The sequence below is a fragment of the Rhinolophus sinicus genome, linkage group LG03 (genome assembly GCF_036562045.2).
Source record: "Rhinolophus sinicus isolate RSC01 linkage group LG03, ASM3656204v1, whole genome shotgun sequence".
NCBI lineage: Eukaryota > Metazoa > Chordata > Mammalia > Chiroptera > Rhinolophidae > Rhinolophus > Rhinolophus sinicus.
Window position 1 is genome coordinate 162,265,569 of NC_133753.1, and position 22,874 is coordinate 162,288,442.

The following is a 22,874-nucleotide window of genomic DNA, read 5'->3' on the forward strand; positions in this document are numbered from 1 at the left end:
ATGCTTTTCCACTTAAACAACCTGTCTTTAGGATCCCATAAGTTTTCAGAAAATAAACGGAATTTTTTTTCTATACTTAGGTGAAGCCTAGGATTTTGAACAATTGATAAAAATTCCATCAACTAATTTTAGTAGAATTCCATGACACTTAATTTCTTTGGTGTTGTTTTAGTGCTAAACAGAACCAACAGAAAGTTTTCATGTTGCAAATAAAACACTCAGGTTTTATTATAGAATTAACTTTTAAAATAGAACAGCTTGATATTCTTACACTTAGCATAAAAATATTTAAAATAGAGGAAAATAAATTATCCATCAAACTGAAGCTCGATACCCTTTTTGAAACCATTAAAATGGTATACCTCTTTACTATGCTCATGAAGTGACCCATTTTAGAAGACAGTTTTTAAAACTGGAAATGTTTCCAACAGTATAAAAATAGTTTTCCTAGTTCCACCAAAAGCTTACAAACATTATCAGCAGCAATGCCTAAAATTTTGTGTGGTATTTTCAAAATGTTTTCACGTAAATTACCCTATTCATACTGCTCAAAACTCTTTGCAGTGGTTCTCATTTGGATAAGACTCTGAAATGTAGCAAGGTCAGCCAACAGTGCTCAAGGTCACATGGCAAGTTCATGGCATAATTATGGCTTTAATCCCCTCTACCAGGCTGCCCTGAATATTTGCCCAATGGTATGTCATTTGAAAAAATAAAAATAAATAAATAAATAAAAAAACACCACCACCATTACCAACAAAAACAACTATTCTGGGACAGGCTTATAATTCATTTGGTTATAACGGTGACAGTGGTTTTTCTGGTTTTGTTATTTAATTAATTTATTGCTACAGTCATGGCTTTGTCAGAGGGAGCATCTAAATAAATAAAACAATAAGTAAGTCCTATCTAAATTACCCATGGTGAATTTGTTTTTGCCCCTATTTAGGAACATAAAAAATGTAATGTAGGTGATGGCTCCTGTTTTCAAGTAGCCAGGAGATTATTTGTTTGCTCATTCATTAAAGAAACATTATTATAACTTACTTCTCCAGGCCATTTGCTAGGCACTGGGGATCATGAGGGAAAGTAGATGTGACTTTTAAAATCTTCATATACAGAAAATTGGATAATTAGACAATTACTGACCCCAAAAGACTTTTCCACGCATTTAAAAACATAATATTTTCTTTATGTCAAGTGATTAGCTTATATTAATTTCAAAGTTTTAAGGAATTTGACTCTAGAAATACGTCTTATTGACTGAAAAAACCTCCTAGGATTTTGTCAATTACTTAGAGATACTTAAACATAAAATGTATTTCCCTTCCCTCCCTTTTCTTCCTCCTTGAATTTTTTCCTTTAACCCTCCTCTATCCAAGTATTTAAAAGGAACTTGGTGCCTTATTGGATAGAAAGGGCTTGACTTAATTATATTCCAAATTGCTGAAACATTCCTAAAAATACTCTGATTTAGGTGGAAACCTTAAGTGCATAGCAAAGCATTTTGATTCACAGTCCACAGGTTCATTTATCTTTATTCTTATATTTAATCATGCCTCTCATCATTAAATAATTTTAGCTCTTTAATTGCATTTTATTTCTGTTTGTGTCCTGGGACATACATGAATTTAGGATGTATTTGTAGTAGCTTAAAACACAGAAAATTCTTTCCTAATGCTTGTAAGGTGATGTGATACCATCGATTCTGCTAGTATTATTCCACTGTGCTACAACTTATAAAATAATAATCCTCTATTTCAGAACATGAAATGATTGACCTCTAAATCAGGGAGATACATATAAGATTTAGAATGAGTATTTGAAAGCAATTCAGAGAAAATGCTAGCATTATTTTGCAGCATTTCCATTTGGAGTAATAATTGATAGTTGATAATGATAGTACATTAATGTAACAAAATGCCTTGTATACACCACAATTACCTACACTGAATGAACACTAGCTTTCAGAAGTACACAAGCCTGCAAGTTAAATTTTCTTTCGGCACACTCTTTTACAACAGATCACCATGAAAACAGAAGTATTATAATGAAGCTCTTATCAGAGGTGATAAATAAAAATGAAATGATAAATGAAATAAAGTTGTTTGCTTCCAAGTTAACTTCTGCTGCCGTTTTGAGTCTGAGACAAGCAACTGTTTCAAAATACAGCATTATCCTGAACCCACATCTCTGTCTGTTCTAGAGGTTTCCTGAGGCAATGTATTTCAACATAATACAACTCCACTAATGTAATTCTCTGTTTCTCTGAAGTTTAACTCAAACCTTCCTTCTCCACCTGTCAAATAGTGACTTGGTGTTTAAGTAAATGCCTATGTGGATTATGTTTAAACTCTCCCACTTTTAAATTTGGGATTTTCGATTTAGTTCATAGTAGCTATCTCCTATAAAGTAAATTCTGAGTTTCCGTGTCAGACACCAAACCCCAAATTTGCCATTTGTAACATCTAGAATCTTAGAACCAAAGTCCCAGAAATATTCAAGAGGCAAAGAAGATGCCTTATTTAGAGCTTTACAGAACATTAGATCTAAGTTATTGGCAGAAGGTGGGCATTTTGTTCAGATTTTAGACAGGTTAAGAATTATGTGGATAATAATTGGAAGGAGGCAAATTTCAGATTTCAGAATCTTGTTTTCCCTGGGATATAAGCTTATTTTCCAACACACACACACACACACACACACACACACACAAACACACATTTGTCTCATAGATGGAACTTCTCATTGTCATTTAATTATGCTTTTACTAAAAGTCCTGTAAAACAAATGCTTAATATATGACAAATTAAAATATTCAAAAGATTTTTCTACTTCATTATCTTTTCTACCCTTTAGTGCACATGAAGTAAAAATTATAAGCAGCTGTTTGAAATATAAATGACAACAAAGGTTCATCTTAGCAAACATTTTTTTTTTCAGTTGTCGAAATTCTCATGTCTGTGAAGTACTAGCCAATCCCTCAAAATAATATTGATATTCATGTTTGAGATCAAGGCTTAGCTTTGCTCATGATTAATCTCAGAAATAAGTAGCTTATTTCTGTGACCTTGCTGAGACCTTGTAACCTAAGGGGGATTATGCGTAACTGTACGGAAGAAATGGGAAGGAGGAGGTAAGTAATCATTTAAGGAAAAAATAATTTTCACATCGGTGGGTACTTCTTATGTCTTTATCCAGTTTCACATTAGGAAAAAAGGACCCGAGTTTCTACTTTCCTGGTCATGATGTCACATTTATATACTCCCATTGTTTTTTTTCCTGCTTAACTGTTCTAGATGTCTGTTTTCAAGAAGCGGGGGTTGAAGAGAGAAATAAATGTTTTGGCAGTGATGTAAAAGACAATTTTGTATCTCCTTCAGTGTACATTTCTTTTAGAAAAAGATAGATGTACTATAGTAACTTCATCATTCTGCATTATTGTTATGCCCTTATATTTTATCAATTAGATATCAATTAACAGAACACTCTTATAAAAATATAAGTTGGTATGGAGACAAAGACCACTGTCAGTCAAAATGAAAATGCCTGTTGCTGGCTTTAGCCTGGATGGGAAGATGGGGTCCATCATGCCATGACAAGTGCAATTGGGATAACACCGCAAGTAATATTTTTCCTGTTTCCAAAGTTGTGTATATGGACTACACCTTTCGTTTTCATAGACTAGTGATGCTGTTTCACTTCAGCAGAATTTAAAATGCTACTGGAAAGAATGAGAGCTTTGTATTGCATGGAAGGTGAAAGAAGTAACTCTTCACAGTAGCTTCCTTCTTGCTCTCTTGCTTATCTTTGTGCCTGCACCCCACCAATGCAGCTCACCCCACCCGCTTTCAGGGACATCCCTCCTCCTCACCCAGACTCCCCGTTCTCTTACACTGTCGGACTTCAGTCTCAGATGGAGCCGTTCTACTAAAACACCAGCTCTGTGTCCACTTGGCCAGGAATGTTGGCGTTTCCTAAGAGCTGTCCTGACGTGGGAATTAACTAGTATAATAGAATGGAATGGTAATTATAGAATTTCATACACCAAAAAGAGCAGTCTGGTATAGGTATGGGCACTCTCTCAGTCCTTCTCAAAGATTACCAAGAAGGTGAGCACCTTGTGAAATGTGGATTTATATACAAAAACAAAAAAGTGTAGTTTGTGAAGCATTAAATATTGCCCGTTGATTCAGGGAGACTGTGTTTATTTTTGAACTCTTGGCTCCCCCAAGGTTACTGCTGTTCAGTCAGCTATCACTCACCCACTCTTTTAGCCCATCTGTCAGATAACAAAGAGGTGAAACTGTAAAAATGTTTTCTGTTACTCATTCCCAAAGCTGATATGGAACCGGTAGTGTTCTCTAGAACCTCTGGTGTGCTGGAAGCTGTTGTAAAGATGAGTGCCTTGTTTACTGGCTTCAACTTTTATTGAAATTACATTAATATTTTGGACCCCTTGGCTACATAAGAGATAGATTGGGCTGTGTGTGGGGGGGGGGCGGTCACAAAATTTGGCAGATACAGTGATGAGCACTACGCTCACCTATTGGTCAGTTTTGTCCAGTTCAGAGTGGGTTAAATTCAGTCTTGGGCACTTCAGGCCTCTCTAATCTTATCCCAGACAAGTGGAGCTCTGCCTTGGTTTACAGTTGAGTTCACCGGCGGGGCAGTGTTTGGACAGGGACTGATGGAATTATGCTGCATTGTTAACATTAAATACCACTTGGTGGTGAGGACTGATGACGGCATTGGGGTCCTTTGACTCTCTGAGTACAATATCTTGAAATATACGCCTCCCTGAAATGTGATGGACTCATAAAACATGCAACAGGCTCTATTTGGCTTTCATCATTTATTTAATTTGAAAGAGAGTTGTTTTGAGGGATTTATCCAAGAGTTAAGAAATGTTTCTAGGGAATAGACAATGGACAAGAAAATTGATCTTTGTTGTCAAAGGCATGCGTTATAATTCACTCTCTGAGGTGACGCAGTATCTCCTTCAGGGAAAAGCTGCCAAAAGCTTTGAAAGTGATCTGCCTGTTTTTGTCTCACACTGACTTGCTGGGGAGGTGCTGGTATTTCAAGAGACCATTAAACCCTTGTGGAAGTTTTGCTAAGAATGATGTTTATCCCTGTCATTAAGAGAAGTTAAAATAAGGAAAGTGATCTTTGGCAGCTAGTTGTGTGAAATTTAGAGATCTTTGTCAAATTTCCTAGTTGTAGGCATGCATTTACTTTTTTTTAACAAAGACCCTCTGTTTACTTTTTTAAAAATCTTCTCACTTGAAAAGGTTCAACCACTTCAATCATACCTTTCACTGTGTGTGTGTGTGTGTGTGTGTGTGAGAGAGAGAGAGAGAGAGAGAGAGTGTTTGTTGTGCTTTTCAGGAGTAGCGTGTGATTATGCTGTTTAACCAGGGCTATATTTAAAAACAAATTTGCAAGGGAGTGTTACTCACCTTAAGAATGAGATAAGGGCTGAGTGAAGCAAGCTCTGTTGCAAAGGGCAAGTGTCATGCAGCAGGAAGTCCTCGCCATTCCTTCCAGCCCTGCTTCAGCCAGCCTGCCTCCCTGTTAGTGCACACCACCATACGGAGGAAATGCCCCCTGTCAGCCACAAGTGCCTCCTGCTCAGCGTGGGGCCCTCTGGACCCCGGGCCCTACACCGACTTTGACGACCCGCTGTTTCCAGGGATCCTGGCACCTTCTTTATAAATGGCTTTTGTTTGGGATCTGCAGGGAGCCCCAGTGCTAGGACCATCTCCAAGAGCTAAAGCAAGATTGCGTTTCTCAAAGTCCTACAGGTATCGCTCTTTACTTTTTGTAGATGGGAGGAACTTTTTTCATCTGCCACCGCAAATAATAAGCTTTTGCCCTGCATCGATCTATTCAATTCATAATATGTGTTCAGTTGGCAGTGTAAGAAATATGAGCTAAGAAGACTTGAACCTTAAAATAGTCAGGGGTATGGGGGACCCTGCAGGAGTAAAAGGAAGTTGACTAACTAACGGTAAAAGCTATTTGAGGGAGTTAAAGGGTGAGTTTTAAAAAGCATTCCTATTACTGTTATCTGGAAAACAGTGTATTAGCATGCCTAATGTACTTAATACAGCCAAAATTGTTCATACTATCAGTTAACCTTTGGTGTTCTTGTTTGATTAAACAAGCAATAACAACACACATTGTTTGTTGTTTATAAGTGTTTCAGGGCATATTCACATGGAAAAGTGGAAATTATCTCAGTGTTCTAGGTGGTGATTCAGAGTTTGAATCTTGTCCAGGAGAATTAGACACCATGAAATCAAAATAAATATTTTGTTAATCTTCTATTTCTATAGAAATCATATGAAAAATTTTGACCTCGTGACCTCAATAAATTGTCAGTGCCACCTTTTTTTTTTAATGCAAGTTAGTTTATTTTAAACAAATAACTAGAAACAAAAGAAGACCCTGACAAAAATCTTTGATATCTTTCCTTGGTTTAGTATTCTAGATATATTTACAAGGAAAAAATTGATTCCTCACGTTTCCTCTTTCTGATTGGTTAGTCTATAGCACTGAAAGCTATTTTAGCAAGAGCACAGAGGTCAAAATTGTTTGCAAAATCTTGAGAATAAGGTATTTGTTATTTACACTAAATCCAACGTATCTTAAAACTATCAGGCCTGTATAGAAGTATGCATTAAATTTGGATTAAAATGCATCCTGCCTTACTTGCATAGAAAACATTCCAAATTTAGATAAGAATGCTTCATCAGAATTATTTATTTGCTTTAGACAATATGGAAGATAGTGCCCTTGGACTTTTTTAGGGAACTATAAAATCAGAGAAATCAAATTATAGACTTCGCTAGTAACAACGCATAAGCAAAATTTGACAAAGGATAAATAAAAGTTGGCAGCTAAAAATGTAAGTAACACCTCCATTTATTTCTATATCAAAACAAGGAAAACATTTATTTTTATTAATGTTACAGTTATGAATAAGGTTCATCATTAGAAATTATGTGCCTCCTTTTTGCTTTGAGTTCTAGTGAATGTACAGCTCAGCTTATTATTTGCATCTCATGCTGTTACGTGATTTGTGAACATTACTATGCATATTTCCAATAGATGGTGGTTTCTTTCTCTCCGCGTCACTGAGATCAATTTCCTAAATATCATAAGTATCTGTTGGGAAGAGTGAAAGTAATGACATGTTGGAATAAAGAATTTTAGAACTCTCAAGAAATAACAGAGTTTAAGCCCTGCTGTATGATTTGCAGATATATTATGAAATTTGCCTTGTTGGTTTGGCAAAAATATTTTCCTTTGGTCAATTCTGATCCTTTCCAAAATAGAAGAAGCACTATAGACGAGTTTTCTATCATGGGGTATTTAAATGCCCCGTGTTTGTAGTTCTAACAAGCCTCTTTCATAACAAGTTTAAGAAGTGAGGATAACATCCCAAAGAGCCAGGATGGGCCAATCTCCTTTGCAGTTTGAGAGTCTTTGTCTCTCATTCATTTGCTTTTAATTTGAATTTTAATTGCCCATGTAATAATTATTTATATGTACCACCTTCACTGTTCTGTGGGTCTTATTCTGTCTCTCCATTTGGACTGTAAATTCTTTGAGGCCAGAGGCTCCCTTACATGCAGCAGGAGTGCCGTGACGCATATTTGATGAAGCATTTTGCTGCATTCTTAGTTGGTATCACCCCTTTATTCACAAAATCAACTTGCCGATATGATTCAGGGCCTATCACAGGTCAAGAGTCCAATGGAAAATTAGGGGATAGGAGGGCAGTAGGCCACTCTAGTCTCACATTGTCAGAGGTCTCTCAGTGCTGAAAAAGTCATTATGCATTCAGCCACAGCAATACTGTGACAATAATGAAAATAGATTTTTATCACATAGCTTTAAACGTTTAACAGCCCACACCACCTCAAATGCACCATGAGTCTTTGTGTGTGTGTGTGTGTGTGTGTGTGTGTGTGTGTGTGTGTGTATATATGTATATGTATATATATATATATATATATATATATATATATATATATGCCCGTGTACACATTTAAATTCTACAATTATCATCTGAATGACACAGTTTCATTGCATAGCATTCCTGGAGTTAAAGGTGTTAAGTCATTTAATATAAACAATTAAAATACCCACGATTTTGAAATCCTGTTTTTGCATTTCTTCATTTCTTTTTTTAATATAGCAGATCCTTAAAACATGGAAGTAGCTTAAGCTTATCATGATCTTTGAGAGGCTGTGAATATGATTTCACTATTAAAGCAACTGAAATAGTGAGGCATTAGCCAACATTGCTTCATTGAATTTCTCCTTTACCGGATTGGTTACAGAACAGTATTATATGTACTGTAAAATCTTCAAATGTACCTACTATAGTATCATTTTTTTTCTTTGAACATTGAACAGATATTAATGCAAGAAACTGGTGGTACACTTATCTCTAATCTGGAATATTTTTTCTTTGGCATTATTTTTACTCCTTGGTAAAAATAATATTCAGGATAAAGGAAAGCCAAGTCTGTGAGCTGTGAAACACAAAGAGTCTGATTTGTTAAAGTGATAGCAAATCATATACATTTGATGAGTGTTGATGCCTGAGAAATACTTACAATCCTGGACAGTTACACAGTGCTTAAAATTTGATTTGTAAGTAGTTTTTCAGTGGTGACCAATTTTTGCCTTTGTTGGTAAACTAAACTTGTAGAAAAAGCCAAATATGATTGCTATATAGCTTATTAAGCCAAATTTGATTTGATGGAGAGAGAGAGAGAGAGAGAGAGAGAGAGAGAGAGAGAGAATAATGAGGCTAATTTTTTCTGTGGAATGAGTGCTAATCATTATGATAAAGCTGAACCCCTCATATCTGTGTTAAAGGAGAGAAACTGGAATGATGTGCTCTTGTTAGATTTAAGAAAATAATGTGAGTAAATTTATGTTGGAGACTTAAATATAGTACCTTAAAAAATTGGAGATAAGATGATCTAGGAACCAAAGAAATAACAAGGAACTAAGATATAGCGGGTTGGTGAACTCGGACAACTCCCCGAGGAAACACTAGGACTTTTTTTTTTTTAAATGTTATTGTTTAAAATTATAGTAATGTTTAAGGAAATGTTAAATAGAAAATTACTCTTCTCGCAATGGTCTTGCCTTTCAACCAGAACAATACTTTCAGCTTTCTGTCTTCTCAGAAAGGCATGTTAAAAGGAACATTTTATGTAGTGACTATGGGGTGGATACTATGCAAATAGAAGAGAAAGTCATCCAAGGTACATTGAAGTGTAGGGCAGAGATCATTCCAAGAGCATCTCACAGGCCAGAAACAGGAAGTATGTACTAGTTTTCTTGCCTCTTAGACTAATAGGGGTTATGGGATATACTACATAATTGAAATTTTCAGAAACTCTCCAAATCTCATTTTTCCCAATAGTTTCAACATCTTTCCCAGACTCAGCATTTTAACAGTGCTGTCAAATTGGTGATTAATTAAACTCATTTGAGCATACTTGTACCTCTTATAGAAGAGCTAACAAGTAAATGTTTTAAATGTGAAATAGACTGATCAGTAGAGAGAAGAATTAGCAATCAGATCGAGAAACAAAAGCACAAGTGATACTCATCAGACCATGAAAAGGTAAAGCAATATGTGCTAAAACAAAAAGCCGTAGATGACATTAAATTAGCCCCTGTGCTCATAGAAAGTTATGCTCAAATCTGCAACTGTGATCTGAAGATTTTATAGTATAAGGGTAGGGAACTTGGCAGAATATGGTCTCTTAGCTTATTCTTCATTACTGTCAAAACTTGAGTAGCATCATATCAGTGGCTGTCAAATTAAACCCCACGATGTCCACTAGAAAATGCTGGCTAGAGCCCAAGTCTTAGAAAGGGAAATGAGTGCCACCCTCAAATCCATACAACGGGATGTAATTATCTAAGTACCGCGTTAGTACCTGCTATTACATAGCACTTTTTGTTCTTTTTAAAGATGTTCAGATGTAACAGATGTAATAACTGTTACTTTTAGTGCCCCACAGCTTATCTCATTTATTTCTTTAGGGTAAGTGAAGAGGACGGGTATAATTACCAGCAAATAAGAGAGGAAGAACTGAAGGTTTAGGGATCAGAGACCACACACACGTGGTCAGGAAGTTGAATAAGAACAGGATGTAATTTGTACTGGAAACGTACTATATGCCAGGCAGTGTGGTCCCAGGGCTGTGCATGCATTATTTCATTTTATCCCTCAAAACATACCATGAGGTGGAGGAAACTAGGCAGAGAGAGTTTAAGAAACTTGCCCACGTTTGAACCCTGGCAGTCTGTCCTAGATCCTGGACTTCTGAATACTCACTTTTCTGCTTCCCGTTTGCTGACCAGATCCTCTCATCACACAATGAGGAATTCCGGAATGCAAGGTATAATTCTAATAGACTTAACTATCCTAGTTTACTTAACTCAGAATCTTTCTCTGAAGAAAGAATACCTTGATATTTGATATGGAACAGGACTTAGTGATCAATTAAAATATAAACTTATTAAATACTATCTAAACTGTCTTTGAACCTAGTTGATATTGGTTGAAAGTAGTGTTAAGCAAAAGCATCATAAGTGTTTATTAAGCAAAAAAGAAAGAGAGAGAAAGAGAAAGAGAGAGAGAGAGAGAGAAAGAAAGAAAGAAAGAAAAAGAAAAACTAATCAGTGATTTTATGTGGCCTGCTTCTGTCCTCTCCCTGGGTTTTGCTTCATGAGCTTCCATCTGGCTTATTTCATCTGGCCACAAACATTGGTCATGTAGTTGTATTTTACTGCTGAAATGTTTCTTCTTGGCCAGCTGTTCAGAGGAGCCAGGAGATTCTCTGAGCTAGAGAGGTCACCTTCATCCTGCATCAAGCCAATTTATTCCACTGGCATTGTCTTGATTATTAAACTGGACTTCTTAATGATATTCCAAACTGTGAGTAATATTAGCTAAATTGAAAACAATAAGAATAGTTACCTTATAGGCAACATAACAGTCATAAAAATAACATTGTGGTTGACAATCATTACACACATGGGAGAAACAGCATGGAAGACTTTGGCTTTAGAGTCAGAGACCAAGCTCGAATGCCGATTCTGCTGCTTTCCTCACCAGACAGTTCCCTAACCTTTATTAGCGACCCCATGCCTGTAAATGGAAAATAAAAATGCTGACTTACTTCAAAGGCTCATTGTGCCCTTAAACGAAATATGTACATAAATTAGATCTGCCTAGCACCTCTTTTATAGCATTTTTTTAGTTGCTTTATCATTTCACTAATTTTGTGATGCTTGTGTGTGTGTGTGTGTGTGTGTGTGTGTGTGTGTCAAATCATTTAGAGGTTAATCGTTATCGTTGGGACCTCTCTTGGTTACAGAATAGTGCAATACAGCTGGCTTATAAACAATTACCTTGTAAGCAACTTGAACATACAAATGTGATCACCTTCAAAAGGTGGTGTGGAGTGATTGTTGAAAGCTGGTTGGCTCTACAGCCCCATTACCCAGGTTCCAATCTCCACACTTTTACTCACAGCTGTGAGACATTGGTCAAGTTACTTAATAAAGAGCCTTAATTTCCTCACCTGCAAAATGGTTTGTTGTGAGGATTAAGTATGGTAGCCATATATAATGCCTGGCACATAGATAGCGCTAAAATAAAAGTTAGCCATTATTAATGCTTGAATGTAAGCTCCATTTCGCAGCAATTTTTGTCTTTTCTTTTTTTCACCTCTCTATCATCAATTCCTAGAAGTGTGTATCGCATATACCATGTTTCCCCGAAAATAAGACCTAGCCGGGCAATCAGCTCTAATGGATCTTTTGGAGCAAAAATTAATACAATTAATATATTATATAAGACCGGGTCTTATGGTATAGTAAAATAAGACCGGGTCTTGTATTAATTTTTGCTCCAAAAGATGCATTAGAGCTGACTGCCTGGCTAGGTCTTATTTTAAGGGAAACACAGTAGTAGGTACTTGATGTATATGCATGAATGACTAAGCCAATCAGCTAATGTTTTTAGACCACTAACAAAAGTGGGGACATTCTGCTTCCTTTCCCCAGTATTCATGAAACAGAGGGTTAAAGCCGAAGACACCCAAGAGTTCATCTGTTCAAACACATCATTTTAGATGGAAAAACCTGAAGACCTCTCTGGGTCTTAATTATATAAAGTCAATCAAATGCAAAAGACAGACATTTCAAGAGCAACGAGTTATGTAAGCCACATACTAAAAAGAAAATTTGGGAGTGGACCTGAACAAGATAAGCTTTGTTCTGGGCTAATGGAATAAACTCTGTAAAAGTAAGAATTGACCATGAATAAAATGCTTAAATGAAATCCAAATTCATGTAAACGATGAATGCATTCATTCAGAGACTGTTAGTTACATGTTTATGATAAGCCTGGTCAGTAGTGTGCTGATTAATATTAACAGTCAGCTCTCTGTGAAGACACCAAAAGAAAAAAAAGCTTGTTTGTATTGGCTGATAACTTTGACAAAAATTTTCCGACCAGCTTATCTCAGGCAAAAAATCCATAGTAGTACATACAAACACAATATACGTAAATGACCTCAAGAACATAGATAATAGTGAAATGTGGTCAAATTATTAGGAAGTAATGCGTTTTGAATATTTACTACCATTCTTTTTTAGCATCATTTAATTGTAAGTTTATTTAATTTAATGTTTAATAGTTGCTAAGGAGGGGCAGTTTACAATATTCTTTCTATTGCATTATTTCATATAATCCTCAAAATGTTTCATATTTAGGAAATATTAAAGTAAAAAATGGATATTAAAACTTAGTAGCAGTAATATGAGGTGTGATCAAACAATACGGTAAATGTTTAAATTTTAAAAAAATTATTACAGTAAAAGACATTAATCCCCCTCAAAAGACTCCTCTTCACTTCAAACACACTCATCCCATTGTACTTGCCACTTTCTGAAGCAGTTCTGAAAGTCCTCTTTCATGAGTGTCTTTAGTTGCACTGTCATGGCTGCCTCAATGTCCTGAATCATTTTGACTTTGGGGAAGAGCCAGAAGTCGTATGGTGCCAGATCCAGTGAGTAAGGTGGATGAGGACACACCGTAAATTTGTATGTGACAGAAATTGCTATACCAGAAGCAATGTGTGACACGGAGCGTTGTCATGATGGAGGATGATTTACAGCACACTTTAAAACACACCTTCTCTCAATCATAGCTCACATACAACTGACTGCACCGAACAAGTTGAAACTTGTCACACGTTGTTACTAAGGTTTGACATGTCACTTCCCCTATTGAAGATCCCTGCCTTTCTGTTGGATGGCACTCGGCAGCAGCATTCACTGTATTTTGTGATCACAACTGAAAAGCTCGGTGTCACACATCACTTCTGATGTGTCAATTTCTGTTCAAATAAAACCATTATAGTGTGTCCTCATCCACCTTATTCCACTGATCTGGCACCGTGTGACCTCTGGCTCTTCCCCAAAGTCAAAATGACCATGAAAGATAAACGTTTTGAATTGATTCAGTATATTGAGGCAGCCACGACAGCGCAACTAAAGACACTCACGAAAGAGGACTTCCAGAACTGCTTCAGAAGGTGGCAAGAACAATGGGATAAGTGTATTCGAAGCGAGGGGGCGTATTTTGAGAGGAATTAATGGCTATGTGTCTTTTACTGTAATAAATTATTTTATTTAGACATTCACCGTATATTTTGATCACACCTCATATGTCCTATAGTAGCATCTTTATTTTCTTGATCTATCTGTCCATGCCTGCCCCCAAAACATAGCTGTCATAAGTTAAGAGTAATTATGAGGTGAATTTGTTTTCTAAAGTAATCGTACAAATTTAAAATCTTGTATTAGAAGAAAAGCTAACCAGACCAAACTTTTCTCTAACACATAAATTTTTAGGATGGTGCCTATAAATATTATTTTTCTAATGCTTGTTGCTTGATCCCTTTTGGCAATTAACATGTGTTTAATTAATTTGTGAATTATCCACTGGATGTTGCTGTGAACAAAATAATGTAATGGCAGAATTTGTTTATATAGGATAACAAAAAAGATTGGCTGGGAGGAGAGGTTTAACTCTGTAAAACATCCTTGATTTTCAGGAATTTTTCTTTCCACATAGTGGCAGTGTTTAGATAGATAGAGAATGAAAAACTAGCTGAATCTGATTAGCGTTCTCATCCAAAGGGAAGATTTATGTCCTGTTTAAGAATCACATTAATTTAGTGACGTAAGTACATTCTCTAGTGAAAGGCTGGTGACTTTAGGGGAGAGAAAAACATTACAAAAAATTCCTTTTGCCATCTTTGGGTTGTACTTGACAAAAAGCTCTCATCTGTGGGTTCCAGAAAGTATCAACGCCCTAATCCCAGATGAACTAAAAGATGAAAGCATTTCATTGCTCACATAAGTATTTTCATTCTATGTCTTACTGTTTCCTAGAAAACTACTAGGTGAATCTTTCTATCATAAAAAAGATAAAAACCAGCTCTTTGTCATAAAGTTCAAAATGTCTTGAGCAAGGCAGCTGACATTTGCTAGTGATACTGCTGGTGGCCATGTTTCTGTCCTGTCTTCCTTTGTCAAGGAGGAAGAGAATGGCTCTGTACAACTTTTGTTGTTTGTGTTGCTTTTCTAACCCTTGGCTGAGATACTCAGGGACAAGAAACATCAGATGTCTCTCCTCCTAAAAAAATCCATGTGGGCTGAGACAACAGAAACATTGGAGAGATCTGACTTCCAGAAATGTCAAGAAAGGGAAAGAAGAAATTATTGTCTGGGGAAACAAATTATCTTGTGTTTTGGAATGAACTTAAAAGGCTTTATGTTTGTATTGTTGGTAATAATAAAAAAAAAAGAAAGAAGCTATCTTTGTTAAACTATTTATATGTAACCCTCAGTTACATATAAACCAGTTGACATGAGAAGAAAGGTGTCAGTGAGCAAGGTGTAAGAATGAAAAAAACATGCTTAGCCATTTTTACGCATATAATCAGCACTCAGATCGAGAAATAAAACATTGTAACCTCTGAAGGATAGCCCTTTATGCTTCACCCCAAAGGTAACCACTATCCTGATTTCCAAGAACATAGATTTGTTTTGCCTGCGTTTGACCATTTTATGAATGAAATCATAAAATATGAACCCTTCTGTTTTGGCTTCTTTCAGTCACCATTATGAAAGAGATCCATATTGTTTTGTGTTGTTGTTGATTGTTCATTCTCATTGCGATAGTATTGCATCAAGTGAATATATGACAAATTACCTATTAATTCTATTGAGTATTGCAGTTTGAGGCTATTATGAATAGAGCTGTTGTGAACATTCTGGGATATGTCATTTGATAAACAGATGTTCATGGGGTACGTGTAAGTTTGTATGCATATACATATGTTGGATATTTCCCAAGGAGTAGAATTTCTGGGTTGTACGTTATATATATGTTTTTACATACTGCCAAATAGGTTTCTAAAGTGATTGTACCATTTTTATAATCCCCAAAGGAGTGTTCTAGTTCTCCACATCCTCCCCAAGGTGTAGGGCATCTTGCTATTGCATGATCAATGACAGCATCTTATTATAATAAATTATGATTTAGTAATAGCAATGTCATATAATGCCTTTTATTTATGGAGATGGATCTTATGACCTATAGGACTGTTTTTCCAGGAATAGTATGAGTAATAGTGAGCCACTCACACTCTGTTTCTCTTCATGTTGAATATAGTACGTAACTACAAAATATGTGACTAGTAGAAAACTTGACCTGTTAACGCAAAATTGAATCTTCCCTCTCTTTGAGTCATATTCAATTAAGATCTATGATACTATTTTTACAATTTATCCAGATTCAGTTGTCTGGATAAATAATAACAACTGTCAAATAACAAATAAAAACAAATGATAACAAATAGTCATTGTTAACAAACCCAATTAATAATCTTTTATTCTATTCTAAAATTTCCATCTCCTACTTTTAGTTCTAGTTATAGATCCATGATCACTTTAAATGAAGTTTTCTTTCCATAAAGTATCTCTTTGAAAAAAGTTGTTTTGGACTTTTCCGAAACCAACTTAATCTATTTAAACACACTATCAAATACATAAGCAATATATGTTATGATAAAGTACATGTATATTGCTTTATTAAAGATTGTTTTTCTACCTATTCATTTAAAACAGTTTTTCTTTATTATCTTTCCTCTTTATCATTTTTGTCTTTATTTTTTTCAATGTCAAGATCTGGGTAACATATAATCCCCTTTTGTATGTCATCGCCTCTAAAGCCCATCATGAACTGATTTATGTTATCACTCTGACTTCTGTTACATCAAGTATGTAAGCTTACCCAGGTTCAGATTGAATCATGTCAAAATGTAATCATTGATTTCTCGACAGTGATGGGAGAAATTTAGCATGATTAATAACTGTGGGTCCAATTTCTGGAAGCTATCAAAGTTCAGTCTTAAGACTCTCTAATTGTTGTCATATTAGGTAGGACAAAAATGAAAGTTAAGACAGAATAAATTTATTCTAGGGTATTCATGACATGAAACAATATGTACTTTATTACCAGATACTTAAAATTATGAACTTTGAAAAGTAAGAGTTTCTATATAAAGCTCACCTGACTCAGAAATTAGGAGAGGATTTAGGATTTATAATGTCCTCTTTTAAAGTTTAATCTCTGATTTAGTAGGCTCTGGAAGTTGTTATATTTAAGTTTTACTTTTAGATTCCTCAGAAATGAGGTTTTTCCTAAAAAAATAATCCTCAGAACCAACATGTCTCAGTTCCTAAATAACTCCCTGAGCCGTGCTAGAAGTCATATTAATTCTTTCAGGTCCCTAAAATATTGTTTCCGCTAGATACCAAATAGCAGCTTAGAGTGGCTAATCATTTTGTCATTGATAAATTAAAATTCATCACTGTTGTATGGTAAATTATAGTTCACAAAATTTGTTTTAACTAGTATTTCAAACTGTGAAATATTTTAGCAAAATTACTAAAGAAAAGCAGAATGACTTAGCTTTCTTTTCAACCCCCTATTTTCCTGCCTGCTGCTCTGGGTGACAAACGAGATATAAAATATCCCAAATCAGAGAGAAAGGAGATCACTAGGGACCAGGATCATCCTCTACATAGATAATCAGTCCTGTGTTCATTGAATACAGATTAGCCCACCAGACATAACAGAGTTCGACCTCCATTAGGGGAACTTATTTTGAGATGCTGCGTTATCGAAGAATCTGACAGCAAAATAGAACTTTGGAAAAGAAACAAAGGACATGATAGTTTCCAGGCTTTATTTTTACCTTAGAATGGTTTTTCTTTTCTTCTGCTTCTCTTCCTTCTCCTTGTCCTTCTTCTCCTTCTTCTTTTTTGAATCATTTTACTATATTTAAATGAATATAGTATCTAGCATAGGCCCAGCACCAGAAACTGAAGAGAAACTTACACTTTTGCTGAAGGGAATAAGGCAGTTTATAGCTAAATACTAAATGCTGTGGCTTAAATTGGTGCCTCTCCAAACTTTGATGTACACACTTACTTCCTGGAGAGCTTGTTAAAATGCAGATTCTGACTGAGTAGGTCTAAGGAAAGGCCTGAGATTCTGTATCTCTAACGAACTCCAAGATGGTATTGATGCTGCTCGTCCTTGGATCCGAGTTTGAGTAGAAAGGGTTTAGGAAATAGACGTTAGGGTAAATTTTTCAGATAGAGTAAATTTTGCAAATAAGGTACAAATGTGTGGCTTCATGTGAAAGCAGTCAAAAATTAAATGTCAGCTTTTTTTTGGTAGAATTTAGAAGTAATCCTAATTCGTATTAATACAGTAGAGATTTCATAATATACTACATTGATATATGAACAAAATATTTTGACACTGAAAATAAATCATGGGGACTTTTGTAAATGCTTAAAATAAATACACATCCACAACTTCTAATGGATTACTCTTGGTGCAATTGACAGAACAGTATTAAGATGACACTATTGAGAGGGAAGATGGGTACGAAAGAGAATGTAAGCTATTTTTTTGAGATGTTCAAAATGAGGTTACCAGCACATCTGCTTTTGCATCAAAAGGTTAGTTAAAGAATCTTTTTCTTTTCCCCATGAATGATTTAAACCACTGAAAAAGAGCCCCGAGACATATTGAAAGTAAGAATTTAAGAGACTGAACCTGACCTGGCCCCATTCATCAATATTGTTTCCATTCTCAGAGAAAAATTTGTAATGCTTCTGAGAAAGCTGTGTATCATCCTATATCACTGGAAATATCTGGAAGTTTTTGTTAAATGTTTAGTGATCACTGGCCGCTTCTCAAGCATTCTTATGCATCCTTTACTACTGGTGACAATGGCTATGGGAAGAGGGAAAGCGTAGGCCAGTACATCATTTAGTTTTCCTTGGTTTACAATGACTAAATAGATAGAAAATATTTTTAACATAATGCCTGTGATAAAGTCCTTCTCATAAATCATTTTCTATATCATATGAATGCATAATATAGTTTTTAATATGCAAATCCAATTTCCAACTTCATTTATTTACCATTTATTGTATAACTCACCATGCAAAATATAATTTATTATTTTAATGGAAATTTTCTTTATTTTCATAATGATGAAGTCCCAGCACACAACATTCTTTAGGTTATGTTTATATAGTAATCATAATATGAACTATACTCATTTTTGCTTGGAAGAGCAGCAGCCAGCTGAAAAAGATTTCCATTCTTGGCTCATTATACAACATCAGGCAAGTTACTTAATTTCTCTGGACCTCCATCTTCTCTAGTGAAATTGAATATATAGACTATGTAGTTGCTACATCTCTGTAGGTTTATAAAAATAGCATTATGGAGGTATAAGAAAGCTATTTTACCAAGAATATGTGCCAAAATATTTCTCCTTAATCAAGAAAATATTTGTGATATCAACACCAAAGGAAAGATCAAATAATAGTTAAATGTCCTTATGAACTTAAATGCAATTCATTGATTCATTTATTCAACAAATGCATATTGAGTGCATGCAATCTGATAGACATATGAAGCCCTAACTTTTATGTTTTCAACTCTGACACACGTTGTTTAAATCAAGTGGGCAGACTTTCAAAAATGATTCTTGTTCTTCTGAATAATAATTATTCTTTTGAATGCTAGTAAGTATATAAGCAAAACGGTGGATGTGAAAATGAAGACTAGTCCTTACTTTATATTGTATATTGTCGGGTTCTAAGAAGGAGACTTCCCTGATGCCTACTTTCAAATGGATTGATGTGAAATTAATGGGTTATTTACTTGCCCAGTTGATTCAACTTGTTTACATGCAATTACTAGTTAATTTAACTGTCACACTACCAAAACAAAAATTTAGACCTTAAGAGAAATTTGATCATTGTCATTTAATAAATGGTTCCATTTAATAAATCAGAGAAATAAAAATGGCTGGTAAAATTATCTGAAGACGCAAATCCAAATATGATAATTTACAGTTCAAAGGGGAATGGAATTTGTCGTCTCTCAAGAGCCACTAAACCACAAAATGTCAACAATAAAGATGAATGGAAAGCACTGGGAGAAATGATGCAGATAAGATGATGTAGGTAAAGATTCTGGTGTTTGTCAGAGATAAGGAATGAAGCTGGATCTTTTCCTGGATGGGTCTTGGGGTAAAATACAATGAGATGTTACGCTAAGTATGAAACTGTATATTTACAAAGTTCTTTCCCATTAAGATCTTCAGAGATATTTAAAGTCATAAGAAATATTAGCAATGCTTTTAAGTACCTAATTCAGGTTAGAAAATAAACCATTACTTAGAAAGAAAATATTTAGATCATTCATTTAACGTGAGTAGTTTAGCTTCATGATTGAGCAGAGATTCCTGAGTTCAAATCGTAGCTGTTGCGTCTGTGGGTTGTATGACATTTATTAAACTTGTTAAGTGTACCCTGTTCAGTTGCCTCTGCACGTAAGTCATTAACTGAGATAATGAATGTATAGCTCTTAGACCAGAGCCTGGCATGTAGTAAGCAGACAGCTTGTGTTAGTTATCATTATTCACAAAAATGGGCTACAAATTTCTTTCCATTGAAGGTAAGTTTAAGAATGAAAAGAAAGCTTGTTTATGGAACAAGACTGATTCTCTTCTTTCTGTTGTGTAGTGTCCATTACTTAAAAAAAAAAGAAGAAAGAAAAAGAAAATAATCACCAACCACTGACTCTTTTAAAATTCATGCCATACATACCTGCATGCATATGTGTATATGGATATTTGTGTATGTGTCTGTGTGCACCTAAATATGAGGTCTGACAATTAAGTTCACGAACTCATCCTAGAACAAGTGCTATATACGTAATTGCTGAATATCACTACAGTCACCTTCGAAGTACTCCCCTTGGGAAGCTATGCACTGATGCCAGCACCTAGTCCACCCTTCAAAGCAATTTTGGAACTCTTTTTCTGGAATGGCCTTCAGAGCTGTTGTCGTATTACCTACCCTTGATGTCCTGAATGTCATCAAAATATCTTTCTTTCAATATTTTCTTTAGCTTCAGGTAAAGAAAGAAGTCACTGGAGGCCAGATCAGGTGAGTAGGGAGGGTGTTCCAATACAGTTATTTGTTTACTGGCTAAAAACTCTCTCACAGACAGTGCCGTGTGAGCTAGTGCATTGTCGTGATGCAAGAGCCATGAATTGTTGGCAAAAAGTTCAGATCGTCTAACTTTTCCATGCAGCATTTCAGCACTTTCAAATAGTAAACTTGGTTAACAGTTTGTTTAGTTGGTACAAATTCACAATGAATAATCCTATCAAAAAAGGTTAGCAACATGGTTGCAACAAGTTCACGAACTTAATTGTTAGACCTCGTACATACCACTGCCAGGTAAATTATATTTTTCATATCTAGTAAATAGTCTGAAATTTCAAGACCTAGCTGAGGGTCTTGGCCATGACTGGAATTCAACATATATTTACAGAACTTAATTAAAAAATTTTTTTTTACATTTCAAATCACTATTGTTACTTTTTCTATTTATAAAAACAATTTTAATAACCCTTTGGCTTTTGTGATTTGGGCTATTATGAGGGACTCTGGGGGCTTCATGACACATAGTAATTTGATCCCACATACAGCACAGCTCTTCTGTGGACTTAAGTTACTTACCTATTCTATGAACCTATAGATCACATAGTATTCTCATCAGAGTACGGTTTCCTCATTCTCCATTCTTCTTTACAATGCAGTAACTCTGATGTGGTAACAACAGTTATCTAGGTAAAAGAACAGCCCTCAGAAGAAAGCTGACTCCTAATCTAGACCTATGCAGTCCAACAGGATAGCCACTAGGCACAGAACAGTGGAACTGTGGCTGGTCCAAATTAAATGGACTGTAAATGTAAAATGCACAGAAGAGTCCAGATCCTTAGTATTCACATAAGTGAGAAATACCTCATTAGTAATTTTTATATTGATTATATGTGTGCATAGTAATGGTTTTTGCATATATTGGGTTAAATAAAATATTAAAATTAATTTAACCTAGTGTTTAAGAAAACTTCTTAAAATGTGGCTTTTAGAAAATTTTAAATTACACGTATGTTCCCCCGTTCATGGCTCCCATTATATTTGTATTGCATGGACAGAGCTAGATGAAGTGACAAGAAAACAGCGAAGAGAATGATAATTCTTAGAAAAATGATGAAAAGTATGAAATTTAAAGTGATAAATGAGATCAAATTCTATGAATAAGTGTGCCATAGACCGCCATGTGCTTGTTTTTATAACGTAAAAAGTTTTGGAATTTTTCATGGACTGTTCCAGTTAGTACAAAATTGCTCAAGTAAAAATTAAAACTTTAACAAACCAGGGCTGTTAATGGAAATAGAGATTTCAGAAAAGGCAAGAAGACTACAACCATTTCTGTAATGTAACAGGTGGTGACAGCATTAATGAGAGTATTTATTTTACAAAATTTTCTAAGGTAGAGGTATATCCTATATTGATATTAGTGAATCTGTGGATTTATTAAAATCCTAGATGCATTTGAATGTCAAGTGTATAATGTAGTTTTCTCCAGTGTTTTTTAATTTAATGACCTTTTGTTAACCTCAGGAAATCAAGGCTTAGAGTATTTATTTCAATAACTCTTTCAAGGTTGCGCAGCAATTGTGATCTGTAATAGGATTTCAGATCTGTGTGACTCCCAAGTTCATGTGACAAAAGTGTACCCATGAGACTTTGGTCCCTGGAACCACTCTGCAAAATAATGTTTCTATGCTGAACTAGTTTTGAGAAAAGCTGCATATCCTGTTTCCCTCTGAAACATTATTCATTCACTTCTAGCTTGATCAGAGAATCAAACCTGGGATTTAAAAATACACTTGGATACATTTCTTGGTGATTGTATTCACAGTGTGTGATCCAGAGAGATTCAGTGAGAACTGTATTTAGACAGATCACTGTCTAGGAGCCTGTTTGCGTTGGACAGAGTGGGGCTTCTAATTAACCTACACTTCTAAGTAAGAAATTCTTTGGATTTAGAAAAGTACTAGTAGCAAGATAACAAATACATTATCACCATCAGAAATGTGAGTGGTTGCACTGGTGGTGCTGGCTACATGATGGACAAAAATTTCATCATGTGTTTCTAGTTTACATTATTTTTTATTTTCTGACTTTTTTCTATAAATTGTGCAAAAAATGCTATTGAGGATGATGAAAGCAGACTCATTAATAATTGCTACATCAGAGATCAATTTTTAAGCGTTTCAGTAAAAAGTAAAGAGTTA

The 22,874-nt window shown here is 35.2% G+C and overlaps 1 protein-coding gene across 8 annotated transcripts in view; it reads left to right on the forward strand.

The window, feature by feature from the left end:
* The window catches only part of PDE4D (phosphodiesterase 4D), a 1,269,731-nt gene that overhangs the window by 949,987 nt on the left and 296,870 nt on the right, over positions 1-22,874 (forward strand). The window contains exon 1 of one of the 8 annotated variants that reach the window (XM_019743424.2): positions 5,517-5,807. The exons of the other annotated variants lie outside the window; for them this stretch is intronic. Coding sequence (XP_019598983.2) covers positions 5,719-5,807 — 89 coding nt within the window. The 5' untranslated portion in view covers positions 5,517-5,718. Of the gene's footprint in view, positions 1-5,516; positions 5,808-22,874 lie in introns of those variants that run through there. 8 annotated transcript variants of the gene reach the window in all.